This window comes from Oncorhynchus keta, chromosome 21 (genome assembly GCF_023373465.1).
Source record: "Oncorhynchus keta strain PuntledgeMale-10-30-2019 chromosome 21, Oket_V2, whole genome shotgun sequence".
Classification (NCBI taxonomy): domain Eukaryota; kingdom Metazoa; phylum Chordata; class Actinopteri; order Salmoniformes; family Salmonidae; genus Oncorhynchus; species Oncorhynchus keta.
Window position 1 is genome coordinate 44017911 of NC_068441.1, and position 24405 is coordinate 44042315.

The following is a 24405-nucleotide window of genomic DNA, read 5'->3' on the forward strand; positions in this document are numbered from 1 at the left end:
AACCAGATTGGATGCATAATATACAGTAGGATTGCATCATAATACATCCTACTAACATTTTTCGTGTGCTAGTCTTAGTGCCAAGCACCTATGTCTTCCATTTCCATGTCTTCACTCCATTGTTTTCGCTTCACATAAACCCAAATTGCATTACCATGTTAAACAGCCTCCCACCGGTCCCCATGGCCTCACACTTCCTCCAAGGCTTACAAGCCCAAAACAAATGCCTTGATTAAGGCATGAACAGTTTATTCATCAACCTCTCTCTTTACCAGTTGCAAGTTTTTCCCCTTTAATAAAGCTCATTCTCACCACTCATTTGCGTAATTAAATATTGCTTTCTGACACATCTCGTATTCAAGGGCTTGCTTGATGCGTGTGCAGATTGGCAGGCCTTTAAAAGAAATGAAAACAGGCAGAAAAAAACTGCAGATCTCCCATTCATTCACCACCACTCACAACAAGACACATCGTACATGTAGCCATTCAAAAGGATTCCTCTTTAAATAGTGTGTTGAAATTGCTGAAGAGAAGTGGGAATCAAGGACAGAGGAATTGAAGGTAATTAGAAATCGTCAGAGTGACATTTTTGGACGAGTCACGTGCCCGGTGTGTTCGGCGTGCACCTGTTACCATTTTGTTTGTGACGCACACTGATGGTCTATGTTGGGGGGAAAAGAACACACACAAATGGAGCTTGATGACTACAGTACATGTCTCGTTTAAAAGCCCCAAGTTAACGAGGTTCATTCATTCAGAAAGTCAAAATGGAGGTTAGTGCTTTTCAACCCACCAAGGGACACATAATGGGATAGTTCACCCAAATGATACATTATTGGTTTCATTACCTTGTTACTACTGCCTGTCCCTTTAAAGTTTCACATTTCTAAATCTCCACAAATAATACTCGTAGAATAGGCTTAGTAGTATAGTATAGTATAAAATAGTACTGCTTTCAGTTGTGGTTGTTCAGTGCTTGGAAGGGAGCACACACACACTTCACTCCCACCCATCTCTCACCATTCTTTACCATTTCATATTCCACTTGACCTGCAAATGTATCTCCCTCGTCTTTAGTCTTCTATCCATCTTTTCATTGATTATTTCTCTGGCTCTGTTCAATAGACAGTATGTACGCCATTACCAATTAGGAGACATAGCTCACATCAACAACTGTGACAGATAATGAGAGGGTCTGAACATACTTCATACCACAGCAAAGTATACATATACGCTTGCTATTTCAAATCTATGAAATGAAGCAGCTCAGGGGATGTGACTTCCATGCTGAAATGAACTCAACATCATGATTTTCACATAGAGGGACCTGAGTGGATGATGTATTCATATGTCCTACTAATTTAGTGTATTAGTTGTGTAATGTATTGGGTAATATATTTACATTGACATACCTGTATCTCACCAATATAAATGAGCTGTGTAATATATTGGATAATACCTATTTTAACTGTCCTTTTTGTCCCTCTTGTCTTCCCCTCTGTCCTCAGAACTACAATGACCCTGTGGAGACGAAAAGTATCCAGACGAACCAGCCTTCCTCCCACATGATGCCCCCCAATCCACCCCTGTACAGCGTGCCACCCCAGCCCTCCTCCCCCTACAGTCTGGGGCCGGGGGGCTTCCCCCTGTCGGACATGCAGGGCTACGCGGGGGCTACGCGTCACGCACTCTCCCGGACCCTCAGCCAGTCTCAGATGCTGCCCAGCATTAGTGCCTCTCCCCCTTCCTCCTTCCAGATCAGCCCGCCCTTGCACCAACAGCTCTCCATGCACCAGAACTCCCTCCTCAACCAGCCAATCCGCATGCAGCACGGCCAGTCCCAGCCAATCATCTCCCACCAGATGGGACTCCAGGCATCCCTTCACTCACCTCCTCCTGGCCAGCAGGTTAGTGTGACTCTGCATATATCATATCTTATCACCAAATTATATGAAGGAATACTGGACATGCTCACTTTTCAGTAGGCTAGTGTGGAGAGTATGGACCATAGAGATCCAAATAAATTACTCATTCCTAATTCCAAACAATTTATAACCGTTTGGTTCTCTGTAACCTTAGCAACTAGTTTGGATCAGCATTCCATTACCAATTCCATTATTAGTCTAAACAGTATGACTGGTCCAGAATCAGAATTAGGTGGGGCGATAGTTTTGATATGTACCGACTGCCTGTAAAATGAATGCTAAGCTTGATTTAACATTTTCTTGTTAACAAACTATAGTTTTGGCAAGTTGTTAAGGACATCTACATATGACACAAGTAATTTTTCCAACAATTGTTTACAGACAGATTATTTCACTTATAATTCACTGTATCAAACCTTCGGTGGGTCAGAAGTTTACAAACACTAGTATTTGGTAGCATTGCCTTTAAATTGTTTAACTTGGGTCAAATGTTTCGGGTAGCCTTCCACAAGCTTTCCACAATAAGTTGGGTGAATTTTGGCCCATTCCTCCTGACAGAGCTGGTGTAACTGAGTCAAGTTGTAAGTCGCTCTGGATAAGAGCGTCTGCTAAATGACTTAAATGTAAATGTAAATGTAAGTTTGTAGGCCTCCTTGCTCGCACACGCTTTTTCTACTCTGCCCATAAATGCTCTATAGGATTGAGGTCAGGGCTTTGTGATGGCCACTCCAATACCTTGACATTGTTGTCCTTAAGCCATTTTGCCACAACTTTAGAAGTATACTTGGGGTCATTGTCCATTTGGAAGATCCATTTGCAGCCAAGCTTTAACTTCCTGACTGAAGTTTTGAGATGTTGCTTCAATATATATATCCACATAATATTCCTTCCTCATGTGCCATCTATTTTGTGAAGTGCACCAGTCCCTCTTGCAGCAAAGCACCCCCACAGCATAATGCTGCTAACCCCGTGCTTCATGGTTGGGATGGTGTTCTTCGGCTTGTAAGCCTCCCCCTTTCTCCTCCAAACATAACGACAGTCTTTATGGCCAAACAGTTATATTTTTGTTTCATCAGACCAGAGGACATTTCTCCAAAAAGTATGATCTTTGTCCCCATGTGCAGTTGCAAACCGTAGTCTGGCTTTTATGGTGGTTTTGGAGCAGTGGCTTCTTCCTTGCTGAGCGGCCTTTCAGGTTATGTCGATATAGGACTCGTTTTACTGTGGATATAGATACTTTTGTACCGGTTTCCTCCAGCATCTTCACAAGGTCCTTTGCTGTTGTTCTGGGATTGATTTGCACCTTTCGCACCAAAGTACGTTCATCTCTAGGAGACAGAACGCGTCTCCTTCCTGAGCGGTATGACTGCTGCATCGTCCCATGGTGTTTATACTTGCGCACTATTGTTTGTACAGATGAACGTGGTACCTTCAGGCATTTGGAAATTGCTCCCAAGGATGAAACAGACTTGTGGAGGTCTACAATTTTTTTTCTGAGGTCTTGTCTGATTTCTTTTGATTTACCCATGATGTCAAGCAAAGCGGCATTCAGTTTGTAGGTATGTCTTGAAATACATCCACAGGTACACCTCCTATTAACTCAAATTATGTCAATTAGCCTATCAGAAGCTTCTAAAGCCATGACATCATTTTCTGGAATTTTCTAAGCTGTTTAAAGGCACAGTAAATTTAGTGTATGTAAACTTCTGAAATAATCTGTCTGTAACAATTGTTTAAAAAATGACTTGTGTCACAAAGTAGATGTCATAACCAACTTGCCAAAACTGTAGTTTGGTTTGTTAACAAGAAATTTATGGAGTGGTTGAAAAATGATTTTTAATGACTCCAACCTAAGTGTATGTAAACTTCCGACTTCAACTGTATATACACTGGCAAGAAAAAGTATGTAAACCCTTTGGAATTACCTGGATATCTGCATATATTTGTCATAATTCACAACAATGTACAAACACAGTGTGCTTAAACTAATAACACACAACGTATTGTATTTTTCTTGTCGAAATTGAATGTTGTTGTTGCCCTATAAAGAACACTCACAAAATTTGAGTTTGCTATTCACAAGAAGCATTGCCTGATGTGAACCATACCTCAAACAAATTTGATCTCAGAAGACCTAATATTAAGAATTGTTGACTTGCTTAAAGTTGGAAAGGGTTACAAAAGTATCTCTGAAAATGTGATGTTCATCAGTCCACGGTAAGACAAATTGTCTATAAATGGGGAAAGTTCAGCACTGTTGCTACTCTCCCTAGGACTGGCCGTCCTGCAAAGAGCAGAATGTTCAATGAGGTTAAGAAGACTCCTAGTGTGTCAGTTAAAGACTTACAGAAATCTCTGGAACATGTTAACATCTCTGTTGACGAGTCTACGATATGTAAGACACAAAACAAGAATGGTGTTCATGGGAGGAAGAACCCATTGCTGTCCAAAAAAAACATTGCTGCACGTCTGAAGTTCGCAAAAGAGCATCTGGATGTTCCACAGCGCTACTGGCAAAATATTCTGTGGACAGATGAAACTAAAATTGAGTTGTTTGGAAGGAACACACAACACTATGTGTGGAGAAAAAAAGCACAGCACACCAACATCAAAACCTCATCCCAACTGTAAAGTATGGTGGAGGGCGCGTCATGGTTTGGGACTGCTTTGCTGCCGCAGGGCCTGGACGGCTTGCTAACATCGATGGAATAATGAATTCCTAAGTTTATCAAGACATTTTGCAGGAGAATGTTAGACTATCTGTCTGCCAATTGAAGCTCAACAGAAGTTGGGTGATGCAACAGGACAACGACCCAAAACACAGAAGTAAATCAACAACAGAATGGATTCAACAGAAGAAAATACGCCTTCTGGAGTGTCCCAGTCAGAGTCCTGACCTTCTGGAGTGGCCCAGTCAGAGTCCTGACCTCAACCCGATTGAGATGTTGTGGCATCACCTCAAGAGAGCGGTTCACACCAGACATCCCAAGAATATTTCTGAACTGAAACAGTTTTGTGAAGAGGAATGGTCCAAAATTCCACCTGACCGTTGTGTAGGTCTGATCCGGCAACTACAGAAAATGTTTGGTTGAGGTTATTGCTGCCAAAGGAGGGTCAACCAGTTATTAAATCCAAGGGTTCACATACTTTTCCCACCCTACACTGTGAATGTTTACACAGTGTGTTCAATAAAGACAGGAAAACATATAATTGTTTGTGTTATTAGTTTAAGCAGACTGTGTTTGTCTGTTGTTGTGACCCAGATGAAGATCAGATCAAATTTTATGACCAATTTATGCTGAAATCCAGGTAATTCCAAAGGGTTCACATCCTTGTTCTTGCGACTGTAGTTACAATACTTAGGGTTGATGCATGATATCTGCTTTAGATGTAAACAGCACTATTCATATTTCCGTTCCTCAGCTTTGCATCACAAGCATGTATACATTATACTCAGTAACTATCTCTCCCTTCCCCTCGTTACACTCTCTCACTCTCTCTCTCTCTCTCTCTTTAGTCTCTCTCTCAAATTGAACTGTACATGTTATTGGCTTGCTTGAGGTACTATGCTGCCAAACCAATTAGCATTTAAACTCATCTAAAATAGAAATGTAGCAGAATTTGGCATTCAGACCTTAAGTAAAGAGCAAGCCTCTCCCTCCTCCTGTTTCTCTCTCTTTCTTCCTATCTCTTTCCCTCTCTTCCTATGTCAATCCCTTCCCCTCCTCCTTCTGTCTCCCTCTACTCTCTCCATAAATCAGGATAAGTTGTCAGATAACTAAGAACAACCAGCCTGGTCAGAGCAAAAATGGTTTAGTCTACCTGTGGTAAATTAAATTGATTTGACATGATTTGGAAAGGCACACACCTGTCTACATAATTGAAATAGGAAAGTCAGTTAAGAACAAATTGTTGTCAAACCGGGGTGACTAGTAACCGAAAGGTTGCAAGATTGAATCCCCGAGCTGACAAGGTAAAAATCTGTCGTTCTGCCCCTGAACAAAGCAGTTAACCCACTGTTCCTAGGCCATCATTAAAAATAAGAATTTGTTCTTAACTGACTTGCCTAGTTAAATAAAGGTCAAATAAAAACCTGGACAGCCCTATGGGTCTCCCAATCACACCCGGAAGTGATGCAGCCTGGATTCAAACCAGGGACTGCAGTGATGCCTTTTGTACTGAGATGCAGTGTCTTAGACCGCTGCACCACTCGGTCTGAATACTTTCCGAATGCACTGTACATACTACAATTCATATTATTTTGTACGACCGCTATTACATTGGTAATCCAACCTAACATAAAGTTACATATAATACTAAACGGAGTGGCACATATTTTAGTAATATATAATAAGTTTTGCTCTGAGGCCAGGTTGGAATAACACATATACTAAAAGCTGCAAAGCTAACACCCCTATGTTTTATCCATTTGTGTCTGGAATCTCTCCCTTTCTCTCCCTTTCTCTCTGTCTCTCCCTCTCTCTCTGTCTCTCCCTCTCTCTCTTCCTCTCCCTCTCCACCCTCCCCTGCATCTCTCTCTTGTTCTCCCCTCTCCATATGGCCAGTATACATTGTCAGAAACTTAAACTAATGTCATGGCCTCGCTCTCTCTTTCTCCTATAGGGATTTTCCCACCTACAGTCAGAGTACCATAAAAGTGTGGGTTCCCAGTCCCCAGGGGCCCCGAACCCTGGAGGGAGACAGAACCACGAGTGGGACAGTGAATACTGCGATCGGGAGTGTGGTGGCAACCACTGCAGGTGAGATAGCCCAGACCAATATCGGCTTTGTAAAGGAAACTATTTTTAATTCTATACTGTTTATACCTTAGAATAGGGCCAGTTTTCTAGACCCAGAGTAAGGCTAGCTTGGGACTAAGAAACTATTTCAATGGAGATTTTCCATTCAGAATGATTATTTAGTCCAATACTTAATACTTATTCAATGCTATTTTAACAGTTTATGCCTTTGAGTACACAATTGTGTTATTTAATGCTGACTCAAATGTTTATTCAAAAAGACCTTTGATACCACTGCTTTGTGTCCTTGAATTGACTTTGTACCGTTTCAGTCCTCAATTTTGGCTCAGCTACAGTAAGCGTCAATATGACAGCAGTCAAAAATAGTCGATTATTGTCAGCTCATGTTTACATCCAAATCATCTTGGCTCCTGGACTCTTTCCACACATTTCAAGGCTGTGTTGAGACAATGACTTATCAATGACCCAAGCCCAGATCAGATAATCCCTACCACTGTGTCGTTGAGTTGTAGTAATGCTGCAGCAAATGTACATTATCCCGTTGGGCGTTGGCAGTCACAATGTAATTAACTTCATTATGTCCCTGTAACTGTCCTGAATGCCTCTGTCAATCTTACAGCTATTGTATACAGTAATCATGTGCCTATGAACAAGAGTCATACTGTTAGCACTGAGGCGGTGTGCCCTAGTAGGAAGTCCACTGTGTGCAGCACCCTCTGCACTATCAGCTCAAACAGACATAATATGTTCATGTCTGCTTCTGACAAGCTTCCCAGTAAAGCGATTAAATAAATCAAGCATGGCAAAAAAAGTGCTCAAAATAGCCCACATTAACATATGTAGCCTATGAAACAAGTTTCATGAAATCAATCTCTGAAACTCACTTAGATAATTCCTTTGATGATACAGTGGTAGCAATACATGGCTATAATTTCTACAGAAATGTGAGAAATGCCACTGGGGGCGGTGTTGTGGCAAAAAAGTATTTAGTCAGCCACCAATTGTGCAAGTTCTCCCACTTAAAAAGATGAGAGAGGCCTGTAAATGTTCATCAAAGGTACACTTCAACTATGACAGACAAAATGAGAAAAAAAATCCAGAAAATCACATTGTAGGATTTTTAATTAATTTATTTGCAAATTATGGTGGAAAATAAGTATTTGGTCACCTACAAACAAGCAAGATTTCTGGCTCTCACAGACCTGTAACTTCTTCTTTAAGAGGCTCCTCTGTCCTCCACTCGTTACCTGTATTAATGGCACCTGTTTGAACTTGTTATCAGTATAAAAGACACCTGTCCACAACCTCAAACAGACACACTCCAAACTCCACTATGGCCAAGACCAAAGAGCTGTCAAAGGACACCAGAAATAAAATTGTAGACCTGCACCAGGCTGGGAAGACTGAATCTGCAATAGGTAAGCAGCTTGGTTTGAAGAAATCAACTGTGGGAGCAATTATTAGGAAATGGAAGACATACAAGACCACTGATAATCTCCCTCGATCTGGGACTCCACGCAAGATCTCACCACGTGGGGTCCAAATGATCACAAGAACAGTGAGCAAAAGTCACAGAACCACACGGGGGGACCTAGTGAATGACCCGCAGAAAGCTGGGACCAAAGTAACAAAGCCTACCATCAGTAACACACTACGCCGCCAGGGACTCAAATCCTGCAGTGCCAGACGTGTCCCCCTGCTTAAGCCAGTACATGTCCAGGCCCGTCTGAAGTTTGCTAGAGAGCATTTGGATGATCCAGAAGAAGATTGGGAGAATGTCATATGGTCAGATGAAACCAAAATATAACTTTTTGGTAAAAACTCAACTCCTCGTGTTTGGAGGACAAAGAATGCTGAGTTGCATCCAAAGAACACCATACCTACTGTGAAGCATGGGGGTGGAAACATCATGCTTTGGGGCTGTTTTTCTGCAAAGGGACCAGGACGACTGATCCGTGTAAAGGAAAGAATGAATGGGGCCATGTATCGTGAGATTTTGAGTGAAAACCTCCTACCATTAGCAAGAGCATTGAAGATGAAACCTGGCTGGGTCTTTCAGCATGACAATGATCCCAAACACACCGCCCGGGCAACGAAGGAGTGGCTTCGTAAGAGGCATTTCAAGGTCCTGGAGTGGCCTAGCCAGTCTCCGGATCTCAACCACATAGAACATCTTTGGAGGGAGTTGAAAGTCCGTGTTGCCCAGCGACAGCCCCAAAACATCACTGCTCTAGAGGAGATCTGCATGGAGGAATGGGCCAAAATACCAGATAAACTTTTGTTATTGTTATTGTATTGAAAATACTTATTTTCCACCATAATTTGCAAATCATTTCATAAAAAATCCTACAATGTGATTTTCTGGATTTTTTTCTCATTTTGTCTGTCATAGTTTAAGTGTACCTATGATGAAAATTACAGACCTCTCTCATCTTTTTAAGTGGGAGAACTTGCACAATTGGTGGCTGACTAAATACTTTTTTGCCCCACTGTATATTCAGCCTTTACATTCCTGTTAAGGTTAGAGAGAATCTCATGTTAAATACTGTTGAAGTAATATGGCTACCTGCCTCACCTGAAGCCCATTCTTGTGGGAAGCTGCTATAGACCACCAAGTGCTAACAGTCAGTATCTGGATAATATGTGTGAAATGCTTGATCATGTACAGTATGTGATATCAACAGAGAGGTATATTTCCTGGGTGACCTTAATATTGACTGGCTTTTATCAAGCTTTCCACTCAAGAAAAAGCTTCAAACTGTAACCAGTGCCTGAATCCTGTTTCAGGTTGTCAGTCAACCTACCAGGGTATTTACAAACTGCATAGGAGTGAAATCACAAACATGTATTGATCACATCTTTACTAATGTTGGAGAAATCTGCTTTAAACCTGTATCCAAATCCATTGGATGTAGTGATCACAATATAGTAGCCATATCTAAGTAAACCAACGGCTGGGCCTAATATAGTGTATAAGAGGTCATATAAGAAGTTTTGTAAAGATTCCTAAGTTAATGATGAAAATAATATTTGCTGGCCTGTGGTGTGTAATGAGGAGCAACTAGATGCTCCACTTGACACATTAAGAAAATGACTGCTATATCCCTGTGGATTGATAAGGGATTTAAACATGTTATGGTTGAGAAGGATGAGGTCAAATAAATGGCAAATAAGTCTGGCTGCACAACCAATTGGAAAACGTACTGTAAATTGAGAAATCATGTGACTAAACTGAATAAAAAGAAGAAGAAACTATACTATGAAACAAAGATAAATTATATTAAGAATGATAGTAAAAGGCTTTGGAGCACATTAAATGAAATTTTGGGCAAAAAGGCAAACTCAGCTCCATCAGTCATTGAAACAGATGGCTTATTCATCACAAAACCCACTGATATTGCCAACTACTTTAATTATTTTTTAATAGGCAAGATTAGCAAACTTAGGCATGACATACCAGCAACAAATGCCGACCCTACGCATCCAAGTATAACTGACCAAATTATGGAAGAAAAGCATTGTAATTTTGATTTACGAAAAGTGAGTGTGGAAGAGGTTAATTATTTTGTTGTTGTCTATCAACAACGACAAGTCACATGGGTCTGACAACTTGGATGGAATATTACTGTAAGCTTACAAGAATGTGTGCCCTCAGACCTGGACGGAAACAAAAGTGCCCCCCCTTCACCAACAGTAGGGTCTGTTCCCCCCCTTCACCAACAGTAGGGTCTGTGCCCCCCCTTCACCAACAGTAGGGTCTGTGCCCCCCCTTCACCAACAGTAGGGTCTGTGCCCCCTTCACCAACAGTAGGGTCTGTGCCCCCCCTTCACCAACAGTAGGGTCTGTGCCCCCTTCACCAACAGTAGGGTCTGTGCCCCCTTCACCAACAGTAGGGTCTGTGCCCCCTTCACCAACAGTAGGGTCTGTGCCCCCCCTTCACCAACAGTAGGGTCTGTGCCCCCCCTTCACCAACAGTAGGGTCTGTCCCCCCTTTCACCAACAGTAGGGTCTGCCCCCCTTCACCAACAGTAGGGTCTGTCCCCCCTTCACCAACAGTAGGGTCTGTCCCCCCTTTCCCAACAGTTCACCAACAGTAGGGTCTGTGCCCCCCCTTCACCAACAGTAGGGTCTGTCCCCCCTTTCACCAACAGTAGGGTCTGTGCCCCCCCTTCACCAACAGTAGGGTCTGTGCCCCCCTTCACCAACAGTAGGGTCTGTGCCCCCCCTTCACCAACAGTAGGGTCTGTCCCCCCCTTTCACCAACAGTAGGGTCTGTGCCCCCCCTTCACCAACAGTAGGGTCTGTCCCCCCCTTTCACCAACAGTAGGGTCTGTGCCCCCCCTTCACCAACAGTAGGGTCTGTGCCCCCCCTTCACCAACAGTAGGGTCTGTCCCACCTTTCACCAACAGTAGGGTCTGTGCCCCCCTTCACCAACAGTAGGGTCTGTGCCCCCCCTTCACCAACAGTAGGGTCTGTCCCCCCTTTCACCAACAGTAGGGTCTGTGCCCCCCCTTCACCAACACTAGGGTCTGTGCCCCCCCTTCACCAACAGTAGGGTCTGTCCCCCCCTTTCACCAACAGTAGGGTCTGTGCCCCCCCTTCACCAACAGTAGGGTCTGTGCCCCTCCTTCTTCCAGAGCCTTGTGGCACAGGCTCTGAGTAAAGCCTGTGCCACAAAGAGGGACTTTCAAAAATTACAATTGGCTCAGAACAGGGCAGGACGGCAGGCCCTTAAATATACACGTATCACTAACATTAATAATATGCATGTCCGTCTCTCATGGCTCAAAGTAGGGGAGAGATTAACTTCATCACTAATTGTTTTTGTAAGTAATGACATACTGAATGCACTGAGCTGTTTATTTAAACTACTAGCACACAGCTCGGACACACATGCATACCCCACAAGACATGCCAACAGATGTCTCTTCATGTGAAGGGGGCACAAGTGAAGGGGGCATATTAAAATGGATCGGTACAATAGACTGGCCCGCCCTGTTCTTCATTCACAATTGGTGATTACAGAATTATGCATTTGCTTGACCTCGCTCATCAACTCATCCTCATTCTCCTCTTTTCTCCCAATCATAATTTACTTAATTTATTTCATCTGTTGGTATATGTGTGAAATTAATTTCGGTAGAGTTTAGGTTCAGTTTCGAGGCAATTATAAGGGTTATTACCAGCTGGGTACTGCACTTTCAACTGTTGGGAGGAGGAGGGGAACAGACCCCACTGTTGGGAGGAGGAGGGGCACAGACCCTACTGTTGGGAGGAGGAGGGGCACAGACCTACTGTTGGGAGGAGGAGGGGCACAGACCCCACTGTTGGGAGGAGGAGGGGAACAGACCTACTGTTGGGAGGAGGAGGGGCACAGACCTACTGTTGGGAGGAGGAGGGGCACAGACCCCACTGTTGGGAGGAGGAGGGGAACAAACCTACTGTTGGGAGGAGGAGGGGCACAGACCCCACTGTTGGGAGGAGGAGGGGAACAGACCTACTGTTGGGAGGAGGAGCGGAACAGACCCCACTGTTGGGAGGAGGAGGGGCACAGACCCTACTGTTGGGAGGAGGAGGGGCACAGACCCTACTGTTGGGAGGAGGAGGGGAACAGACCCCACTGTTGGGAGGAGGAGGGGAACAGACCCTACTGTTGGGAGGAGGAGGGGAACAGACCCCACTGTTGGGAGGAGGAGGGGCACAGACCCCACTGTTGGGAGGAGGAGGGGCACAGACCCTACTGTTGGGAGGAGGAGGGGCACAGACCCCACTGTTGGGAGGAGGAGGGGCACAGACCCCACTGTTGGGAGAAGGAGGGGCACAGACCCTACTGTTGGGAGGAGGAGGGGCACAGACCCCACTGTTGGGAGAAGGAGGGGCACAGACCCCACTGTTGGGAGAAGGAGGGGCACATACCCCACTGTTGGGAGAAGGAGGGGCACAGACCCCACTGTTGGGAGGAGGAGGGGCACAGACCCCACTTTTGGGAGGAGGAGGGGCACAGACCCCACTGTTGGGAGAAGGAGGGGCACAGACCCCACTGTTGGGAGGAGGGGCACAGACCCCACTGTTGGGAGGAGGAGGGGCACAGACCCCACTGTTGGGAGAAGGAGGGGCACAGACCCCACTGTTGGGAGAAGGAGGGGCACAGACCCCACTGTTGGGAGAAGGAGGGGCACAAACCCCACTGTTAGGAGGAGGAGGGGAACAGACCCCACTGTTGGGAGGAGAAGGGGCACAGACCCCACTGTTGGGAGGAGGAGCGGCACAGACCCCACTGTTAGGAGGAGGAGGGGCACAGACCCCACTGTTGGGAGGAGGAGGGGAACAGACCTACTGTTAGGTGGAGGAGGGGCACAGACCCCACTGTTAGGAGGAGGAGGGGCACAGACCCCACTGTTGGGAGGAGGAGGGGCACAGACCCCACTGTTAGGAGAAGGAGGGGCATAGACCCCACTGTTAGGAGAACGAGGGGCACAGACCCCACTATTGGGAGAAGGAGGGGCACAGACCCCACTGTTAGGAGAAGGAGGGGCACAGACCCCACTGTTAGGAGAAGGAGGGGCACAGACCCCACTGTTAGGAGAAGGAGGGGCACAGACCCCACTGTTGGGAGGAGGAGGGGCACAGACCCCACTGTTGGGAGGAGGAGGGGCACAGACCCTACTGTTAGGAGAAGGAGTGGAACAGACCTACTGTTGGGAGGAGGAGGGGCACAGACCCCACTGTTGGGAGGAGGAGGGGCACAGACCCTACTGTTAGGAGGAGGAGGGGCACAGACCCTACTGTTGGGAGGAGGAGGGGCACAGACCCCACTGTTGGGAGGAGGAGGGGCACAGACCCTACTGTTAGGAGGAGGAGGGGCACAGACCCTACTGTTAGGAGAAGGAGGGGCACAGACCCTACTGTTAGGAGAAGGAGGGGAACAGACCTACTGTTAGGAGGAGGAGGGGCTCAGACCCTACTGTTGGGAGGAGGAGGGGCACAGACTTACTGTTGGGAGGAGGAGGGGAACAGACCTACTGTTAGGAGGAGGAGGGGCACAGACCCCACTGTTGGGAGGAGGAGGGGAACAGACCTACTTTTGGGAGGAGGGGCACAGACCTACTGTTAGGAGGAGGAGGGGCACAGACCCCACTGTTGGGAGGAGGAGGGGAACAGACCTACTGTTGGGAGGAGGAGGGGCACAGACCCTACTGTTAGGAGAAGGAGGGGAACAGACCTACTGTTAGGAGGAGGAGGGGCTCAGACCCTACTGTTGGGAGGAGGAGGGGCACAGACCTACTGTTAGGAGGAGGAGGGGAACAGACCTACTGTTAGGAGAAGGAGGGGCACAGACCCTACTGTTAGGAGGAGGAGGGGCACAGACCCCACTGTTGGGAGAAGGAGGGGAACAGACCCCAGTGTTAGGAGAAGGAGGGGCACAGACCTACTGTTGGGAGGAGGAGGGGAACAGACCTACTGTTAGGAGGAGGAGGGGCACAGACCCCACTGTTGGGAGGAGGAGGGGAACAGACCTACTGTTGGGAGGAGGGGCACAGACCTACTGTTAGGAGGAGGAGGGGCACAGACCCCACTGTTGGGAGGAGGAGGGGAACAGACCTACTGTTGGGAGGAGGGGCACAGACCTACTGTTAGGAGGAGGAGGGGCACAGACCCCACTGTTGGGAGGAGGAGGGGAACAGACCTACTGTTGGGAGGAGGGGCACAGACCTACTGTTAGGAGGAGGAGGGGCACAGACCCCACTGTTGGGAGGAGGAGGGGAAAAGACCTAATGTTGGGAGGAGGGGGCACAGACCCCACTGTTGGGAGGAGGGTGGAACAGACCTACTGTTCGGAGAAGGAGGGGAACAGACCTACTGTTGGGAGGAGGAGGGGCACAGACCTACTGTTGGGAGGAGGAGGGGCACAGACCTACTGTTGGGAGGAGGAGGGGCACAGACCCCACTGTTGGGAGGAGGAGGGGAACAGACTTACTGTTGGGAGGAGGAGGGGAACAGACCTACTGTTGGGAGGAGGAGGGGAACAGACCTACTGTTGGGAGGAGGAGGGGAACAGACCTACTGTTGGGAGGAGGAGGGGCACAGACCTACTGTTGGGAGGAGGAGGGGAACAGACCTACTGTTGGGAGGAGGAGGGGAACAGACCCCACTGTTGGGAGGAGGGGGGGCACAGACCCCACTGTTGGGAGGAGGAGGGGCACAGACCCCACTGTTGGGAGAAGGAGGGGCACAGACCCCACTGTTGGGAGGAGGGGCACAGACCCCACTGTTGGGAGGAGGAGGGGCACAGACCCCACTGTTGGGAGAAGGAGGGGCACAGACCCCACTGTTGGGAGAAGGAGGGGCACAGACCCCACTGTTGGGAGAAGGAGGGGCACAAACCCCACTGTTAGGAGGAGGAGGGGAACAGACCCCACTGTTGGGAGGAGAAGGGGCACAGACCCCACTGTTGGGAGGAGGAGCGGCACAGACCCCACTGTTAGGAGGAGGAGGGGCACAGACCCCACTGTTGGGAGGAGGAGGGGAACAGACCTACTGTTAGGTGGAGGAGGGGCACAGACCCCACTGTTAGGAGGAGGAGGGGCACAGACCCCACTGTTGGGAGGAGGAGGGGCACAGACCCCACTGTTAGGAGAAGGAGGGGCATAGACCCCACTGTTAGGAGAACGAGGGGCACAGACCCCACTATTGGGAGAAGGAGGGGCACAGACCCCACTGTTAGGAGAAGGAGGGGCACAGACCCCACTGTTAGGAGAAGGAGGGGCACAGACCCCACTGTTAGGAGAAGGAGGGGCACAGACCCCACTGTTGGGAGGAGGAGGGGCACAGACCCCACTGTTGGGAGGAGGAGGGGCACAGACCCTACTGTTAGGAGAAGGAGGGGAACAGACCTACTGTTGGGAGGAGGAGGGGCACAGACCCCACTGTTGGGAGGAGGAGGGGCACAGACCCTACTGTTAGGAGGAGGAGGGGCACAGACCCTACTGTTGGGAGGAGGAGGGGCACAGACCCCACTGTTGGGAGGAGGAGGGGCACAGACCCTACTGTTAGGAGGAGGAGGGGCACAGACCCTACTGTTAGGAGAAGGAGGGGCACAGACCCTACTGTTAGGAGAAGGAGGGGAACAGACCTACTGTTAGGAGGAGGAGGGGCTCAGACCCTACTGTTGGGAGGAGGAGGGGCACAGACTTACTGTTGGGAGGAGGAGGGGAACAGACCTACTGTTAGGAGGAGGAGGGGCACAGACCCCACTGTTGGGAGGAGGAGGGAACAGACCTACTTTTGGGAGGAGGGGCACAGACCTACTGTTAGGAGGAGGAGGGGCACAGACCCCACTGTTGGGAGGAGGAGGGGAACAGACCTACTGTTGGGAGGAGGAGGGGCACAGACCCTACTGTTAGGAGAAGGAGGGGAACAGACCTACTGTTAGGAGGAGGAGGGGCTCAGACCCTACTGTTGGGAGGAGGAGGGGCACAGACCTACTGTTAGGAGGAGGAGGGGAACAGACCTACTGTTAGGAGAAGGAGGGGCACAGACCCTACTGTTAGGAGGAGGAGGGGCACAGACCCCACTGTTGGGAGAAGGAGGGGAACAGACCCCAGTGTTAGGAGAAGGAGGGGCACAGACCTACTGTTGGGAGGAGGAGGGGAACAGACCTACTGTTAGGGAGGAGGAGGGGCACAGACCCCACTGTTGGGAGGAGGAGGGGAACAGACCTACTGTTGGGAGGAGGGGCACAGACCTACTGTTAGGGAGGAGGAGGGGCACAGACCCCACTGTTGGGAGGAGGAGGGGAACAGACCTACTGTTGGGAGGAGGGGCACAGACCTACTGTTAGGAGGAGGAGGGGCACAGACCCCACTGTTGGGAGGAGGAGGGGAACAGACCTACTGTTGGGAGGAGGGGCACAGACCTACTGTTAGGAGGAGGAGGGGCACAGACCCCACTGTTGGGAGGAGGAGGGGAAAAGACCTAATGTTGGGAGGAGGGGGGGCACAGACCCCACTGTTGGGAGGAGGGGTGGAACAGACCTACTGTTAGGAGAAGGAGGGGAACAGACCTACTGTTGGGAGGAGGAGGGGCACAGACCTACTGTTGGGAGGAGGAGGGGCACAGACCTACTGTTGGGAGGAGGAGGGGCACAGACCCCACTGTTGGGAGGAGGAGGGGAACAGACTTACTGTTGGGAGGAGGAGGGGAACAGACCTACTGTTGGGAGGAGGAGGGGAACAGACCTACTGTTGGGAGGAGGAGGGGAACAGACCTACTGTTGGGAGGAGGAGGGGCACAGACCTACTGTTGGGAGGAGGAGGGGAACAGACCTACTGTTGGGAGGAGGAGGGGAACAGACCCCACTGTTGGGAGGGGGGGCACAGACCCCACTGTTGGGAGGAGGGGTGGAACAGACCTACTGTTCGGAGAAGGAGGGGAACAGACAAACTGTTGGGAGGAGGAGGGGCACATACCTACTGTTGGGAGGAGGAGGGGAACAGACCTACTGTTGGGAGGAGGAGGGGAACAGACCTACTGTTGGGAGGAGGAGGGGCACAGACCTACTGTTGGGAGGAGGAGGGGAACAGACCTACTGTTGGGAGGAGGAGGGGAACAGACCCCACTGTTGGGAGGAGGAGGGGCACAGACCCCACTGTTGGGAGGAGGAGGGGCACAGACCCTACTGTTGGGAGGAGGAGGGGCACAGACCCCACTGTTGGGAGGAGGAGGGGAACAGACCTACTGTTGGGAGGAGGAGGGGAACAGACCTACTGTTGGGAGGAGGAGGGGAACAGACCCCACTGTTGGGAGGAGGAGGGGAACAGACCTACTGTTGGAAGGGAGGAGGGGAACAGACCCCACTGTTGGGAGGAGGAGGGGAACAGACCTACTGTTAGGAGGAGGAGGGGCACAGACCCCACTGTTGGGAGGAGGAGGGGAACAGACCCTACTGTTGGAAGAAGGGGTGGCACAGACCCTATTCTTGGGAGGAGGAGGGGCACAGACCCTACTGTTGGAAGAAGGGGTGGCACAGACCCTACTGTTGGGAGAAGGAGGGGAACAGACCCTACTGTTGGTGAAGGGGGGGCACAGACCCTACTGTTGGGAGAAGGAGGGGCACAGACCCTACTGTTGGTGAAGGGGGGGCACAGACCCTACTGTTGGGAGAAGGAGGGGCACAGACCCTACTGTTGGTGAAGGGGAGGCACAGACCCTACTGTTAGAAGAAGGAGGGGCACAGACCCTACGGTTGGGTGAAGGAGGAGCACAGACCCTACTGTTGGAAGAAGGAGGGGCACAGACCCTACTGTTGGAAGAAGGAGGGGCACAGACCCTACTGTTGGTGAATGGGGTGGCACAGACCCTACTGTTGGAAGAAGAAGGGGCACAGACCCTACTGTTGGTGAAGGGGGGGCACAGACCCTACTGTTGGTAAAGGGGGGGGCACAGACCCTACTGTTGGGAGGAGGAGGGGCACAGACCCTACTGTTGGGTGAAGGAGGGGCACAGACCCTACTGTTGGAAGAAGGAGGGGCACAGACCCTACTGTTAGGAGGAGGAGGGGCTCAGACCCTACTGTTGGGAGGAGGAGGGGCACAGACCTACTGTTAGGAGGAGGAGGGGAACAGACCTACTGTTAGGAGAAGGAGGGGCACAGACCCTACTGTTAGGAGGAGGAGGGGCACAGACCCCACTGTTGGGAGAAGGAGGGGAACAGACCCCAGTGTTAGGAGAAGGAGGGGCACAGACCTACTGTTGGGAGGAGGAGGGGAACAGACCTACTGTTAGGAGGAGGAGGGGCACAGACCCCACTGTTGGGAGGAGGAGGGGAACAGACCTACTGTTGGGAGGAGGGGCACAGACCTACTGTTAGGAGGAGGAGGGGCACAGACCCCACTGTTGGGAGGAGGAGGGGAACAGACCTACTGTTGGGAGGAGGGGCACAGACCTACTGTTAGGAGGAGGAGGGGCACAGACCCCACTGTTGGGAGGAGGAGGGGAACAGACCTACTGTTGGGAGGAGGGGCACAGACCTACTGTTAGGAGGAGGAGGGGCACAGACCCCACTGTTGGGAGGAGGAGGGGAAAAGACCTAATGTTGGGAGGAGGGGGGGCACAGACCCCACTGTTGGGAGGAGGGGTGGAACAGACCTACTGTTAGGAGAAGGAGGGAACAGACCTACTGTTGGGAGGAGGAGGGGCACAGACCTACTGTTGGGAGGAGGAGGGGCACAGACCTACTGTTGGGAGGAGGAGGGGCACAGACCCCACTGTTGGGAGGAGGAGGGGAACAGACTTACTGTTGGGAGGAGGAGGGGAACAGACCTACTGTTGGGAGGAGGAGGGGAACAGACCTACTGTTGGGAGGAGGAGGGGAACAGACCTACTGTTGGGAGGAGGAGGGGCACAGACCTACTGTTGGGAGGAGGAGGGGAACAGACCTACTGTTGGGAGGAGGAGGGGAACAGACCCCACTGTTGGGAGGAGGGGGGGCACAGACCCCACTGTTGGGAGGAGGGGTGGAACAGACCTACTGTTCGGAGAAGGAGGGGACAAACTGTTGGGAGGAGGAGGGGCACATACCTACTGTTGGGAGGAGGAGGGGAACAGACCTACTGTTGGGAGGAGGAGGGGAACAGACCTACTGTTGGGAGGAGGAGGGGCACAGACCTACTGTTGGGAGGAGGAGGGGAACAGACCTACTGTTGGGAGGAGGAGGGGAACAGACCCCACTGTTGGGAGGAGGAGGGGCACAGACCCCACTGTTGGGAGGAGGAGGGGCACAGACCCTACTGTTGGGAGGAGGAGGGGCACAGACCCCACTGTTGGGAGGAGGAGGGGAACAGACCTACTGTTGGGAGGAGGAGGGGAACAGACCTACTGTTGGGAGGAGGAGGGGAACAGACCCCACTGTTGGGAGGAGGAGGGGAACAGACCTACTGTTGGAAGGGAGGAGGGGAACAGACCCCACTGTTGGGAGGAGGAGGGGAACAGACCTACTGTTAGGAGGAGGAGGGGCACAGACCCCACTGTTGGGAGGAGGAGGGGAACAGACCCTACTGTTGGAAGAAGGGGTGGCACAGACCCTATTCTTGGGAGGAGGAGGGGCACAGACCCTACTGTTGGAAGAAGGGGTGGCACAGACCCTACTGTTGGGAGAAGGAGGGGAACAGACCCTACTGTTGGTGAAGGGGGGGCACAGACCCTACTGTTGGGAGAAGGAGGGGCACAGACCCTACTGTTGGTGAAGGGGGGGCACAGACCCTACTGTTGGGAGAAGGAGGGGCACAGACCCTACTGTTGGTGAAGGGGAGGCACAGACCCTACTGTTAGAAGAAGGAGGGGCACAGACCCTACGGTTGGGTGAAGGAGGAGCACAGACCCTACTGTTGGAAGAAGGAGGGGCACAGACCCTACTGTTGGAAGAAGGAGGGGCACAGACCCTACTGTTGGTGAATGGGGTGGCACAGACCCTACTGTTGGAAGAAGAAGGGGCACAGACCCTACTGTTGGTGAAGGGGGGGCACAGACCCTACTGTTGGTAAAGGGGGGGGCACAGACCCTACTGTTGGGAGGAGGAGGGGCACAGACCCTACTGTTGGGTGAAGGAGGGGCACAGACCCTACTGTTGGAAGAAGGAGGGGCACAGACCCTACTGTTGGTGAAGGGGGGGCACAGACCCTACTGTTGGTAAAGGGGGCACAGACCCTACTGTTGGGAGGAGGAGGGGCACAGACCCTACTGTTGGGAGAAGGAGGGGCACAGACCCTACTGTTGGAAGAAGGAGGGGCACAGACCCTACTGTTGGGAGAAGGAGGGGCACAGACCCTACTGTTGGGAGAAGGAGGGGCACAGACCCTACTGTTGGTAAAGGGGGGGCACAGACCCTACTGTTGGGAGAAGGAGGGGTACAGACCCTACTGTTGGTGAAGGGGAGGCACAGACCCTACTGTTAGAAGAAGGAGGGGCACAGACCCTACGGTTGGGTGAAGGAGGAGCACAGACCCTACTGTTGGAAGAAGGAGGGGCACAGACCCTACTGTTGGAAGAAGGAGGGGCACAGACCCTACTGTTGGTGAATGGGGTGGCACAGACCCTACTGTTGGAAGAAGAAGGGGCACAGACCCTACTGTTGGTGAAGGGGGGGCACAGACCCTACTGTTGGTAAAGGGGGGGGCACAGACCCTACTGTTGGGAGGAGGAGGGGCACAGACCCTACTGTTGGGTGAAGGAGGGGCACAGACCCTACTGTTGGAAGAAGGAGGGGCACAGACCCTACTGTTGGTGAAGGGGGGGCACAGACCCTACTGTTGGTAAAGGGGGCACAGACCCTACTGTTGGGAGGAGGAGGGACACAGACCCTACTGTTGGGAGAAGGAGGGGCACAGACCCTACTGTTGGAAGAAGGAGGGGCACAGACCCTACTGTTGGGAGAAGGAGGGGCACAGACCCTACTGTTGGGAGAAGGAGGGGCACAGACCCTACTGTTGGTAAAGGGGGGCACAGACCCTACTGTTGGGAGAAGGAGGGGCACAGACCCTACTGTTGGAAGAAGGAGGGGCACAGACCCTACTGTTGGTAAAGGGGGGGGCACAGACCCTACTGTTTGGAGAAGGAGGGGCACAGACCCTACTGTTGGTAAAGGGGGGGCACAGACCCTACTGTTGGAAGAAGGAGGGGCACAGACCCTACTGTTTGGAGAAGGAGGGGCACAGACCATACTGTTGGGAGAAGGAGGGGCACAGACCCTACTGTTGGAAGAAGGAGGGGCACAGACCCTACTGTTGGTAAAGGGGGGGGCACAGACCCTACTGTTTGGAGAAGGAGGGGCACAGACCCTACTGTTGGTAAAGGGGGGGCACAGACCCTACTGTTGGAAGAAGGAGGGGCACAGACCCTACTGTTGGGAGAAGGAGGGGCACAGACCCTACTGTTGGGAGAAGGAGGGGCACAGACCCTACTGTTTGGAGAAGGAGGGGCACAGACCCTACTGTTTGGAGAAGGAGGGGCACAGACCCTACTGTTGGGAGAAGGAGGGGCACAGACCCTACTGTTTGGAGGAGGGGCACAGACCCTACTGTTGGGAGAAGGAGGGGCACAGACCCTACTGTTGGGAGAAGGAGGGGCACAGACCCTACTGTTTGGAGAAGGAGGGGCACAGACCCTACTGTTTGGAGAAGGAGGGGCACAGACCCTACTGTTGGGAGAAGGAGGGGCACAGACCCTACTGTTGGAAGAAGGAGGGGCACAGACCCTACTGTTGGAAGAAGGAGGGGCACAGACCCTACTGTTTGGAGAAGGAGGGGCACAGACCATACTGTTTGGAGAAGGAGGGGCACAGACCCTACTGTTTGGAGAAGGAGGGGCACAGACCCTACTGTTTGGAGAAGGAGGGGCACAGACCATACTGTTTGGAGAAGGAGGGGCACAGACCATACTGTTTGGAGAAGGAGGGGCACAGACCCTACTGTTTGGAGAAGGAGGGGCACAGACCCTACTGTTTGGAGAAGGAGGGGCACAGACCCTACTGTTGGAAGAAGGAGGGGCACAGACCCTACTGTTGGAAGAAGGAGGGGCACAGACCCTACTGTTTGGAGAAGGAGGGGCACAGACCATACTCTTTGGAGAAGGAGGGGCACAGACCCTACTGTTTGGAGAAGGAGGGGCACAGACCCTACTGTTTGGAGAAGGAGGGGCAATGGAGAGAAACTGTTCAAAAACATGACATGCCCTCCTTAAACTGGTTCCAACTCCAGTTCTGTTTGTGATATTAAGATTGTAACAACAACAGTTTGTTACGTATACTTATTTAGGAAAAGTCCAGGACAGAGGGGGGCATGACTTAAAAAATGGCGGAGTATAAAAATAAATAAATAATGTGCAGTCAAAATGACCTCTTTAGCGGTTCTAGTGTTCACTGAATAGCTATCAATATTTCTGTTAGGAATGTACTCCAACACACACATGGCACACTTTATTCCTTCAATTTTAGTTTTATAATTGTCCCTACTGTACTTCAAAGGGGAAGGGGAAATCTGTCTTTTATTTATTCCTTCTCTTCACACCCTTTCTGTCTCTTCTTGTTTTCCGATTCCTCCTTCTCTTCTAACTGTCTCCCTCTCTTCTTGTTTTCTGATTCCTCCTTCTCTTCTAACCGTCTCCCTCTCTTCTTGTTTTCTGATTCCTCCTTCTCTTCTCACCGTCTCCCTCTCTTCTTGTTTTCTGATTCCTCCTTCTCTTCTCACCGTCTCCCTCTCTTCTTGTTTTCTGATTCCTCCTTCTCTTCTCACCGTCTCCCTCTCTTCTTGTTTTCTGATTCCTCCTTCTCTTCTCACCGTCTCCCTCTCTTCTTGTTTTCTGATTCCTCCTTCTCTTCTAACCGTCTCCCTCTCTTCTTGTTTTCTGATTCCTCCTTCTCTTCTCACCGTCTCCCTCTCTTCTTGTTTTCTGATTCCTCCTTCTCTTCTCACCGTCTCCCTCTCTTCTTGTTTTCTGATTCCTCCTTCTCTTCTCACCGTCTCCCTCTCTTCTTGTTTTCTGATTCCTCCTTCTCTTCTAACCGTCTCCCTCTCTTCTTGTTTTCTGATTCCTCCTTCTCTTCTAACCGTCTCCCTCTCTTCTTGTTTTCTGATTCCTCCTTCTCTTCTCACCGTCTCCCTCTCTTCTTGTTTTCTGATTCCTCCTTCTCTTCTAACCGTCTCCCTCTCTTCTTGTTTTCTGATTCCTCCTTCTCTTCTAACCGTCTCCCTCTCTTCTTGTTTTCTGATTCCTCCTTCTCTTCTAACCGTCTCCCTCTCTTCTTGTTTTCTGATTCCTCCTTCTCTTCTCACCGTCTCCCTCTCTTCTTGTTTTCTGATTCCTCCTTCTCTTCTAACCGTCTCCCTCTCTTCTTGTTTTCTGATTCCTCCTTCTCTTCTAACCGTCTCCCTCTCTTCTTGTTTTCTGATTCCTCCTTCTCTTCTAACTGTCTCCCTCTCTTCTTGTTTTCTGATTCCTCCTTCTCTTCTAACTGTCTCCCTCTCTTCTTGTTTTCTGATTCCTCTTCCTCTTCTAACTGTCTCCCTCTCTTCTTGTTTTCTGATTCCTCCTTCTCTTCTCACCGTCTCCCTCTCTTCTTGTTTTCTGATTCCTCCTTCTCTTCTAACCGTCTCCCTCTCTTCTTGTTTTCTGATTCCTCCTTCTCTTCTCACCGTCTCCCTCTCTTCTTGTTTTCTGATTCCTCCTTCTCTTCTCACCGTCTCCCTCTCTTCTTGTTTTCTGATTCCTCCTTCTCTTCTCACCGTCTCCCTCTCTTCTTGTTTTCTGATTCCTCCTTCTCTTCTAACCGTCTCCCTCTCTTCTTGTTTTCTGATTCCTCCTTCTCTTCTAACCGTCTCCCTCTCTTCTTGTTTTCTGATTCCTCCTTCTCTTCTCACCGTCTCCCTCTCTTCTTGTTTTCTGATTCCTCCTTCTCTTCTAACCGTCTCCCTCTCTTCTTGTTTTCTGATTCCTCCTTCTCTTCTAACCGTCTCCCTCTCTTCTTGTTTTCTGATTCCTCCTTCTCTTCTAACCGTCTCCCTCTCTTCTTGTTTTCTGATTCCTCCTTCTCTTCTCACCGTCTCCCTCTCTTCTTGTTTTCTGATTCCTCCTTCTCTTCTAACCGTCTCCCTCTCTTCTTGTTTTCTGATTCCTCCTTCTCTTCTAACCGTCTCCCTCTCTTCTTGTTTTCTGATTCCTCCTTCT

At 50.2% G+C, this 24405-nt stretch overlaps 1 protein-coding gene across 3 annotated transcripts in view; it reads left to right on the plus strand.

The window, feature by feature from the left end:
* The window catches only part of LOC118378351 (TOX high mobility group box family member 2-like), a 278978-nt gene that overhangs the window by 252865 nt on the left and 1708 nt on the right, over positions 1-24405 (plus strand). For all 3 annotated transcript variants that reach the window (XM_052473985.1, XM_052473987.1, XM_052473986.1), the window contains 2 exons: positions 1509-1907; positions 6549-6685. In XM_052473985.1, the coding sequence (XP_052329945.1) occupies positions 1509-1907; positions 6549-6685 (536 nt within the window). The remainder of the gene's footprint in view (positions 1-1508; positions 1908-6548; positions 6686-24405) is intronic.